General features: G+C 35.3%; 1 protein-coding gene across 1 annotated transcript in view; it reads left to right on the plus strand.

Moving 5' to 3' along the window:
• The first annotated feature begins 316 nt into the window (after window positions 1-316).
• Window positions 317-12145, plus strand: part of LOC140441454 (endoplasmic reticulum metallopeptidase 1-like) — a 71707-nt gene continuing 59878 nt past the window's right edge. The window contains exon 1 of the mRNA XM_072532189.1: window positions 317-557. Coding sequence (XP_072388290.1) covers window positions 549-557 — 9 coding nt within the window. The 5' untranslated portion in view covers window positions 317-548. The remainder of the gene's footprint in view (window positions 558-12145) is intronic.

Here is a 12145-nt window from a genome sequence, read left to right on the forward strand (position 1 = left end):
ATTAGGTGGTTAGATCGAGTTGAAACCGACTTTTTGGAGCGATACTATATAGAGATCAGAAGATCGCAACACGTTGCCAGAAACCGAACTAATCTTAGAGCAGCCAGGATCCACAGAGGATTGTCGAGCCAAAGATGATGATGAATTGAATAAAATAAACAATTGATACACAAAGTAAATACAGAAATTATTAGTGTAATATAACTTGCCTGTCATTTAGGTTCCGTTGAACTTTGATAACTCTATAATATGTCTATGGCTCTACAACGGTAGCGATGGCAACACTGCTTTATCATATGTTTTGTGTCCCCATCAAAATAAAATTGACATTTCTGAAGTGTGATACCGAATTTGTGATACAATGCAGTTGTATTTCGATTTTTAGAATGTTTATTTCCATGTTCGTATTTTTAATTAAATGGTAGTAACTTGGTGATTATTCATACAGACAATTTAGTAATTACAGTGAAATGACAGTGGATTGTTATCTTTATTATCGATAAAATTCATTCAGGATTTGTGCAGTTTTAGTGTGATAAATTACAAAAATGTCCAAGGTAAGATTTTTTAACTAATTGTGGCAATAACAGTGATTATTTGGGTTTATTGTTTATCAAAAATCCTTGAACTCTTTGTACTCTTTGTAATGAATTTGTTTTGGCAAATGCATTATGTGCAAAATTATTGTTTATGAACAAAGCAGTGCAATTATATGTAGTGTTTGCGGAAATTTTATAATTTTCATTACCGATCAAACAAGGGAATTTCGTAAATTTTTAGAGAAGTTTTTAGCAATATACTTATTTAAATTGTTGAGTATTTTATTAAAAAATCATATTAATGCTGCACATAAATGTTATCATATAATAACTACAGACTAGTGCTGATACATCCAGTTGCAGTGTTTATTAACGTACCAAACAGTTTCATTATAAAGACATTATTTTAATTTATTTATTATGTGTTAATATATTCGAAATATTATTTGTACTTAGTGAGTCTATTCGACAATAATCAAGTCGCCTTCAAAGTTAATCATATTTGTTATCAATATCAATAATAGTCCAGTCAATAAACATCAAATTTTGCCAAAAGCAAAAAAACGAAAATGAAAATTTGGATACCTATAGGTAATTCAAGGCATCTATAATAACTATATAAGGAGAAGTTTACTTTTTAATTCACTGTGCGAAAACATTCGCGTCAAAATTCAGGATTTTTTCATTGTTTTAAAAATCAACTGCGCGTAGGTATTTTACCTGCGGGAGTACTTGAAAAATCATTTACATCTTTGAAATGAATTAAAATATCAAAAAATTGTTTAGATAAATTTTGAAGATTAGAAGATTAAAAAAAACATTTTTGTGTAAGTATCTATACTTATTTACAGGAATAAAGCAAAAAATCAAAAACTTTTTTTGAAAAATGGTTGTAGGTACCTATATACCTACGTATATATATTCTAGATGTAAATTATGTTCAAAAAGCTTTATCAAAATTTTCTTTGTCTGGATGTATTGTTCTTTCACAGGGCTATAAAAACAGCCACACAAAGTAGACCAGTTCTTTTGTGACTCATATTTTGCAATTGTTTTTGTTTTGCAACAATTTCTTTTGTATTGTTTTAATTTTAATACTAATCATAAATCAAATAAAATGGCATATTTATAGCAATATATTTATTTTTTTAACCATGAAATTTATCTAGATGGATAAAAATTCACAATTGACAATTACTTAACAACATTTGTAGGTTTTTTTAAAACTTGTTTAGATTTGCTCATGGAAGACAATTCAATGGTGATCTACACTAGCGGTATTGTTTAGTTTTTTTCTGGTGATTTTGTAGGTCTTCTTCAATATTTTTCGGTATATACCTGGCCATAGTGTGTAATTTATAGTAGTTATAAATAAATCATTTGACATTCATATGAATTATTATCTGTATACTTCAATCAGTGTCACTGGCAGGACAGATGAATTTGAAGTTGGCGAATTATTTCTTCATAGGGTAAATAAATTAACAGGTCCTTGCTGGAATTAAGTGTGAAAGGGAAGTTTGAAAAAAGTTTTATTTGTCATTTGTCTAATGACACAAAAAAATAATTGGAAATGTTCAAATAAGAGGAAACATTTATCACACTATTGCAGATATACACACTAGTGTACATCTTCTTTTTAGACATTCCCATACGTTTGACCTTGGCACTTTATCAAATGCTTTTTTCATGTCTAGAAAAGTCTATGTCTTTTGTCCTCTTGATAGACATTTGTTGATTATCTCATTGATCTTAAAAATATGATCTTGCATACATCTCTCTCTCTCTCTCTCCAAAGGCGCCACAGCCCAAATCGAGCCTTGACCTCCTCGAAACTATGCCTCCGACTTTGCTGGTCCCGCGCAGATCTCCAGGTTCTCACATCTATAGTTAGTTGCGCTGCCGTACAGATAGAATTATCACCTGAACGCCATGCGCTTGTTACGACTTGCAGTTCCCAATGTCACAAGTTCGATTTAGTCAAGAAGAGAGATACAGTTATCGCAGTAATTGCGGTAAAATCCATAATATACATATTGAAAAATTAATTCTATTTGTCACTGTAATAATGGAGTTATGATATTTACAATTTATTATCGATTATGTAGTATGAATAGTGTTACCAACTACTCCGAAAAATCATATCAAATTCAATTTTCTGTATTTTAATTATTGTCTTCTGAAAAGGCGATTCAAAAACAATAACAATTCATGTATAAAATACACATGAATCATCTGTATTACGGGTCATGCTGCATACAACGATGTAATGATTGCTGATCAATGTTTTTTCACCCAAGTTTCATCCAAATAATAAATAGTACGGTCTTCCTGCATATATTGTCTTATGGATAGCAAGTATCGTCGCCTCCATGATATAATTTCATTTTTTTCTTTAAAACACTATTACGAAATCTTTTCTTAAACCTAAAACAAGAATGAATCAGTCCAGATAAAAGGTTTATTATTAGAGAGAATTATACTTTATTGATACTATGTACCAAAAGACCATTGACCGAAGTCTTTTAGCCTGTTTATTATTATTTATATGAGATTTAATATTAGTTAGTTGGTATTAAAATTGTACTCACCGAAAATTAATTAATTTCAAAACTTTTCCAAAGTAGTTTTCTTTAAATTTGGAATGTTTGGGTTTTCTGAAATTTTTTGCATAATTTTTTGAACCGTTGGAAGCTCATTTAGTAAAAAGAAGCTGTGAACAATTCGTCGAATCATGCTCTTATGTTCATTGGTAATTTCATCAAGCACTTTTTTAGATCTTTGGTAAGGTTTTGGAGGTTTAAATTGACCATTATTTTGGTGATGTTCTTTTAAAATATTGTAACATAATTCTTAGAAGGATAAATCTAGAAAACTCAAGAATTGGCATTTCAATAGCGCCCGTCTTCGATGCGCTTTCGATGAGACGAATTAGAGGTGGGACTACCCCAGAAGATTCGAGAATAATACTTTTTGGTATATATATGTAACGATGTTATGAGTCAGTTTAGTTGATAAGAGAGTACCGAACTGTAAACTTATAAATAAATATATTTATATAAATTCGAACCGCTCGTTTTATTTAAAAACGGTACAGTTGGTGTCCGGTGTGAGGATAATTAGTTTATTGCAAAATAAATTCAGCAGTGACTTTTGAAAAAGACTTTTGAACTTTTGAAAAGTATTGTTCCTCGGGAACATCCGCGTAGTTAGGTAGTGATCTTTGTACGAAAGAACATTTGAAAAGTAAAAAGTACGTGTGTGCCTGACCAAAGATGCTGCTAGTACAACTTTCAGTAAAACAGTTGCGTGAGCAACTAGAAGAACGCGATTAAGACTGCAGCGGGTCCAAGAAGATCCTCCAAGACCGACTAAAGAATGTTCTTAACAAGAATGGAGATGACCCAGAGTCATTCCACTCTCAATCAGCAGTAGAAACAGTTTTAAGAAAAATGAATGAGAAATTTGAAAATGTCTCGCAAATGATTGAAGAATCTTCTAAAAAAATGATGATAAATTAGAGAACGTTTCCAAAAGATTCGATGAAACAATGAGAAATTTGAAGAAGTCTCAAGACAATTCGATAAGATATAGAAAAATTTAAATGACAAAATAGAAGACGTAGAAGAGAAGATCAAACAATTAGAGACCATGATAACTAACACAAAAGTGCTACCACCAGTTAATACAGTAGCCTTAGATCCGGCAGTGAAAGAAGAATCACCGAGAGACGAAACGACACGTCATATGAGATTCAAATTGCCACCATTTGATGGAAAGTCCTCTTGGTCCATATACCTTAGACAATTTGAAGCTATTGCGACAGCCAATAATTGGACAGAACAAGAAAATGCTGCTTCTTTGACTGCTGCTTTACGAGGTGATGCTGCGGATATTCTAAGATCGATTCCTAAGGGTCAAGAAAAATGTTACCAGAACTTGTTCACTCGACTAGACAAACGTTACGGAGATGCCCATCTACAACAAGTCTACAAAGTACAAATAAGAAGTAGAATTCAACGAGCAAGTGAGAGTTTGCAAGAATTTGAAGCAGATGTTGCTCGTATAGCGCTGTTGGCTTATCCAGAGGCACCAGACAACATATTGGAAGAAATTGCTGTAGATACCTTCGTCAATGGGTTGAGAGACAGTGAACTACAGAAAGATTTACGACTAGCAAGACCGAAAGTTTTAGATGAAGCTCTCGCCATTGCTTTGGAGCACGAAACAGCTAGTCAAGCTTCACGAAGCTATCGAGTACGAACTTCTGAAGAGAGCAACGAACAAAACGATAAACGTCTGGAGTAAATCATACGGAAAGTAGTTCGTAACATGATGCCGAAGAGATGCGAAACCAGACGTTGGAATGGTGGCGACGTAGGTCACATTCGTCGTAAATTGCAAAAAATAGTGTTAGTGGAGCCAATGGAATTGCCTAGTGCTGAAAGATGATCTTCTGTATAGAACCTTTGAGAACGATGATGGTACAGAAACTAAGGTTCAGTTGATTGTACCTAAAAGTAAAGTGTCAGAAGTATTGCGTCAGTTGCATGACGGTGCATCGGGTGGACACTTTGGTATTACGAAGACTGTGCAAAAGGTTCGAGAACGGTTCTATTGGGTAAACTGTAAAGATGATGTAAGAAGATGGTGCCGGAAATGTGAACTGTGTGCAACTAGTAATGGTCCAATTGGTAAAAAGAGGGCACCCATGAAACAGTACAATGTTGATAGTCCTATGGAAAGAGTAGCAATCGACATTGCAGGTCCACTTCCAGAGACGAATGATGGAAATAAATATATCCTGGTAGCCATGATTATTTTACGAAATGGACTGAGGCCTATGCGGATACCAAATCAACAAGCTGCTACCGTTGCAGAGGTACTTGTTAAATAATTCTTTAGCCGATTTAGTGTTCCCTTGGAGATCCACTCCGACCAAGGGCGAAACTTCGAGTCAACCCTTTTCCAAAACGTTTGTAAATTGATTGGTGTCAATAAGACCAGAACGACATACCTGCATCCTCAATCAGATGGAATGGTCGAGAGAATGAACCGAACGATGGGTAAACACCTGTCCAAAGTTGTATCAGAACATCAAAGAGATTGGGACCAGCACATTCATTTATTCCTAATGGCCTACCGCTCGGCCGTGAATGAAACTAGAGGTCAGACTCCAACCTGCCTGATGTTAGGTCGTGAAGTTCGTTTGCCCTGCGACCTAGAGTTTGGCTGCAGACTTTCCGAAGAACATGTTGCAAGCGAAGATTATGTCGAACGTCTGAAGTTAAGAATGAACAACATTCATGAACTTGCCCGACAACACATCCAGTTAGCCAGTGACAGAATGAAAGATCAATATGATTCTCGATGCAAGAATGAAAGCTATGAAGTAGGTGATCTTGTTTGGCTTTATAATCCACAACGTCGTCGTGCCTTGTCTCCTAAACTGCAAAGACAATGGGAGGGTCCGTATGAAATTAAAAAGAGAATAAATGACGTAATATACCGAATTAAGAAGTTGCCGAAAGGTAAACCAAAAGTAGTTCACATAAATCGTCTTTCACCTTATGCTGGCTCAAATGAAACAGGAGAAGCCTGAACCCTTCAATATGAGATCAAAGATGACCGGGGCGACCAAGCTTTAATGAATTTATGTCAAATTACGCAGAGAGAAAGAGAGCTAGATTCGGCGTGACGACAGAAGTTCAGCTGGATCTTTTTAGTGTTCCGCATGACGTCTCTCTAGCCCACTGTGTTGCCCAAGATCTTGAGATGACTAAAGGAATCTCATCTGTATTCTATAGGAAGTTCGGTCGTTTGAACGAGTTAAAAAACCAGCAGCCTAAAGTTGGACGAGTACTGAGATTAGAAGATGATCCTCGATCTTTGCTGTATATGGTGACCAGGAAGTCGTATACAGACAGGGCAAGCTACGAGGATATATGGCGTGCTCTAACTAATTTGAAGAAAATCGTGTGCAATTATGACATCAAGAATTTGGCCTTACCCAAGATAGGCCATGCACTAGAAAATCTGGATTGGAAGATTGTCAGAAGCATTCTTGAAGTGATCTTCCGAGAAACCGGCGTACGAATTACTGTGTGTTGTATTAACCCGAAGAGATCGTGTCCTTCAAAGTCTGTAGACTGTTATTTCTTCTTGAGGGGTTTATGCAGAGCTGGAGAGCTCTGTAGATTCCGCCATCCTGGGCCTACATCTGGAGTTGCTGATCGGGACGCTCAGATCTAAGAGGGGAGCAGTGTAATGAAATAGCCCATCTCCGATACGTCATAATTCTTAGAAGGATAAATCTAGAAAACTCAAGAATTGGCATTTCAATAGCGCTCATGCGCTATGCATCTTCGATGCGCTTTCTATGAGACGAATTAGAGGTGGGACTACCCCAGAAGATCGAGAATAATACTTTTTGGTATATATATGTAACGATGTTATGAGTGAGTTTAGTTGATAAGAAAGTACCGAACTGTAAACTTATAAATAAATATATTTATATAAATTCAAACCGCTCGTTTTATTTAAAAACGGCACAATATTATAAACAGATGATTTGTTAATACCTAAAATTATTTTTATTATTAACAATTTACCTGTAGCTTTAGCAGTGAATTTAATAACACCTTCGCAGCCCTTCTCTGCGTTTAACTCCTCAGATGCTGTTTTATATTATTTAAAATTACACATTTTTCTTCAACAGTAAATTTTGTTTTTTTTTGCCCTTTTTCTTGGAGGCGAAAGAGTATTTCCATCCATTTTTAAAACACACGATAATCTAACACAAACTGATTTTATTTAATAGGGTGCGTTCACGTGTACACGGCTTCTCCCGTTCGGTTTCAAACGCATGTAAGTCTGCAGACAGTCAATTACAACCCTGCAACTCTCTGACACTCAGTGATCAAGCGGCCTTGGGATTCTATCTGTTCGTGTTCGGCGGCTCAACTTTAGCAAATTTTGCGCTTCCGCTGTCACTTTATTCTCCCCCCTTTTCCGTGGCCTTCTTTTTGGTCTTGCGCCCTGCATTTTACTATCTAGGACTTTTTGGCAATATTTTGGTCTCCATTCTCACTATATGAACAGTTGGTAGAGTTCATGGTTGTACCTAGATCTCCATACTCGTTTTGTGTCTTCTGTCATCAACCATGTCTTGCATCCATAACATATTATTGGTCTGATAATAGTTTTGTAGACCTTGATTTTTGATCTCCAGTGTGTGTTTTTGGAGTGGAACACATGGGCGTGTGTGCTTACACCTACCTGGTCTAAAATCACTTTATGATTTATTTAGTGTTAGTTCTATTACACGTCCCAATTTCTTTTCTGTAAGACCAATAATGACATATGCCTCAGAAACAAGACCCGACACAGCCACAACACAAAGGCTACTGGGAACGGCAGAGATGAGAGTGCTGAGAAGAATTACAGGAAATATGCTGAGAGATCGAAAGAGAAGTGAAGAAATTAGAAGAAAAGTAACATACAATGTATAAACTAATGGACAATAGAATGGAATGACCACATAAGCAGAATGGGGGAAAGCCGTGTGGTCAAAATAGCAAGAGATAAATCACCAATGGGCAGAAGAAGTATTGGACGACCGTGCAAAAGATGGAGTGACAACATTTCATAGAGCAAGCAGAATTGCTAATTAAGAGGAAGAAGAGAAAAAAGAGAAGTTTCCTTTATAATATTTTTTCGTATATTTTCATAACTGTGCTAAGCAGGGTAATTGTTTTATAGTTATTTCAATACATATTATCGCCCTTATTCAGGATAGGTACAATCAAACCAATTTCACAGTCTGTAAGTACTTGCTATTTTATTAATTTTATTTTAATTTTATTTACACCACATATTTTTTTCTGTATTCAGTATTGTGTCTTTCAGTGTTTGCCATGCATTCTCCACATTTTGTTTGTTCTAGTCTCTTATTTCTATTTTTTCATTCATTGCTTCAGCGTATTTATTGGCTATTATTTTATTTTTCAGTCGGTATGATTTTATCGTTTTATACTGATTTATTATGCCACTGTTTTATTGTATTTTCCTTTGGTTATTTTTATTTCCTCTTTTATTATTGCTGCCCGCAGATAATAATCGCTGGTTATCTCGGATCCACGTCTCACTGTTACATCAGTTATTTTCTTTCCATTTTCATTTTTCGCCTCATCATAACTTTCAGACTCAGAATCATCAAATAAGTTTCTAACTCTAGCTTTTTTGGTTACAGGTCGTTTCTTTGCAGTAGCCAATTTTCCTATGGTTCCTGTCGTTCTTTTTCTGTTTTCAGTTTTTTTGTGAGTGTTGTTTTGCACGTGATTTGAACTTTTATTTACAATTTTGGCAGAAAGAGGCGCTAGCTTTTCAATAATTACATTAAGTTTTAACATTCCCTGACGTTCCAGTCTGGGGTTCGGCTCGCTTGTTTGATTTTTTAATTTGGCATTATTAGATGAAGACTTTCTTGTGCATAGTTTCATTACATCTCGATGGTCCCGGTTGGGGTTCGGTATTTCTTGGTGGAGTTCTCTGCATAGTTTCATTACATCTCGATGGTCCCGGTTGGGGTTCGGTATTTCTATTATAGGTGGAGTTCTCTGCAGAGTTTCGTCACATCTCGTCTGTATTATATTTGTTCGAGGAGATAGTCCCTGACTAGTTTTTGACAAGTTTCGAACCAATTAGGGATTAATGTCGTGCGCTGGTGCGGTTAGTGATTAGTTTACAGGTTTAAATTCTCCGCGAACGATTTTCGGACATTTATTACTGTTTCTAACCTCGAAATACACAAACATTATCTTATAGTTTCCTATTATATATACAGGGAAAAATGTAGTTATGTATATTTTGATAAAGTTTACGTTAAATTTGATTTTTTAGACGAAATTGTCGAAATGGGTAGATTAAAAATAAAACGACAATCAACAGTGCCTGTAAGCATGGAACGAACTTAATTGACCGGTTTTTGACTGATCATGAACCAGTTAAAAAAACTCTGTGAACATCCAATTAAAGTCCTGGATTTTTAACACCGCAACGCTGAAAACGCAACTACACATGCGAATCAGTCAGAAACCAGTCATGGATTGTTTTCGCGAACAAAGCTATTGTTTGTGGTGTCGTTCTGTGGTCAACTTCAAAATTTACATTCGACTGCTCAAGAGCCCTGTCATCGTTGATAACGTCGGTTTCATTTAAGTTCATTACAATGTGCATATCTGAAACTTCAGTGCGATCTACGAAGCTGAAATCATCTTCAGATAATCTATTAGGATCTATGGGTCATATTCCAGCAACACGAAACCCGGATATTCCTTTGTCCATCGTGGCAACTCTCAAATATGCTCTGTTAGAAATGGATGCAAGTTCAAAATGTGTGATATTTTCATGAGTTTGAGTTCTCAGATACAAGTCGCACTCACAGTTTAAAGCATTCTTTAGGGGTCCAAAAAAGTTAGGTCAAGAGGTTGAAGGTTGAGATATGAGAGGGAAGTGAAACCATAACAATTCCCGTAAATTCTACAGATTTAGTTGGTTACAGTCAGCCCTCGCTAGTTCTTGGAATCCTTTCTGTCGCCTTTATTTTTGTATAGACTGCTGATATATACAATTTTCCATTCTAGGGTAGCTCTTCACCTCTCAAGCAATTTTCAAACAAATATCACACTATATTTATTCTAGTATCACAGGTAAAAGCATCGATCAGTTGTGTTTGATATGTAAAGAAATAAACGTTAATTTTGGTCTCCAACTATTTTTTGTACCAAACATTTAAGATATGAGATTTTCCTGATTTTGCTATTAGTAGCGAGATGTTATAAGATAGAGCAAACCATCATTGTCTCTTTTTGAAATTAAAGTAAACATGTCCACTGTATTTATTTTCTGAAGTTTTTTGTTCAGGTTAAAGTACAATAAATCTTTACATACTTTTTTAGTGTGGCCCCTTCTTAGATGATCCTCTAGCTTACATGTTTTCACAGCATCAGTATTAAAACTTTAAGACTTTGTTGTACACAAGATTAAAGATGAGTTTCAAATAATTGCTATAGTGACTACATTTCTTTTTTCTTTTCCTTCTGGACCCCCAGTAAGTCGAAATCGACCCCCTGGGAGTCTATATAGACCACTTTGGTTTATATAGTTTAACCCTTAAATGCATGATTTTTTTATTGATGTCAAATATCAAAACAGGCCTTTAGCGGAAGCTTAGAAATGATAAAAAAATAATAAGTAAAAACATTTTAAAAAAGTTTATTTTAAAAATTTGTTTTTGACCATAACAGGTTTGTTTTGCCAAAATGCTACATTGTGCATAAAAGGTCAAGTTAGGATATAAAATATACATTGTTAATTTACATGAAAATTATAAAAACAACTATTATTTTTATCGAAACACAGTGCCACATCACGTTTCTGACATTTTGTATGTGTAAACCCTAACAATTGGATTATTTACACCGTTGTTTATTATCTTCTATAGTCGGCCAGTGTACATGTACATACTGGTCCCTCTTAATATCTTTGGGGGGAATGTATTGAGCTGGTCCTCTCTTTTTCTTGTCTTGGATGTCAGCTTCCAATGTACTTGGTCTCACTCTTTTTGCTGTGGTTGTGCTTATCTTGCACATACACTCTGCAAGTTCTGTGCGAAAAGCTGCTTGTGTTAAAAGCTTTGCCTTTGGGTTCTTAGCAACCGTCGCTCTTTTATAGAGTATCCAGGAATTGGCAACTGTTAAATCAAGTAAGTGATAAAATAGCCGTAGGTACAATTTCCTACTTTTTACAGAAATTTCGTATCTTCCAATATGGCTGTCCAAGAGATCAACCCCTCCCATATGGTGGTTATATTCTTTAATTACAAAGGGACAGTCTACTTCGATAGATTTTTTCGCAGTCTTATCAAAGCGTTTTATTTTTTATATAGGAGATATACCTGCAAAAGTCTAAAGCAAGACGACATTTTTATTATCTTTCCATATTGTAGATGATATATCTACGTCATCAACCGTTGATGTATATTCATGACTGTCACCACGGGAGCAATTCTTCATATCCGTATGTGTTGGTAATTTGCAATATGGTAACCGTTGCCTTTGAATTACCGGATACTCTAAGATCGGGTTCTCCTTCTAATCGTACTTGAGAATTTTCTTGTTCTGCTCTTGATCTCCTCTGCCATATCTTTAGCCCGATTGCACGTTTCTTCATCAGATTCCTCGCCATAGTTAGGTTCAAATTCAGGGTCTGCAATACTATCTGTGTTGGAGAAATCACTTTGATCTTCACTACTCAGGCCAGTGAAATTTGCCCAATATTCCTGCGATCTTTTTCCGACAAATAATTCTGACGATGCATTCTGTAATAAATAATTAGATGTAAATATTCTGTGTCAGGGATTCTTGTGTTCGCACTGTAGCCAAACTGCAATAAAGCATGCTTTAAATTTTTCTCATGAATGCGGTAAAAACAACAAGTAAGCATAATAAAAGTAAAAAGTATATACCTTACCTACTAACTAGGATATTTTTTCAATAATAAATCACCAATATTCTAACTAGATACGTTTCACAAACTTCATCAAA

Source organism: Diabrotica undecimpunctata, chromosome 5 (genome assembly GCF_040954645.1).
Source record: "Diabrotica undecimpunctata isolate CICGRU chromosome 5, icDiaUnde3, whole genome shotgun sequence".
Lineage (NCBI taxonomy): Eukaryota > Metazoa > Arthropoda > Insecta > Coleoptera > Chrysomelidae > Diabrotica > Diabrotica undecimpunctata.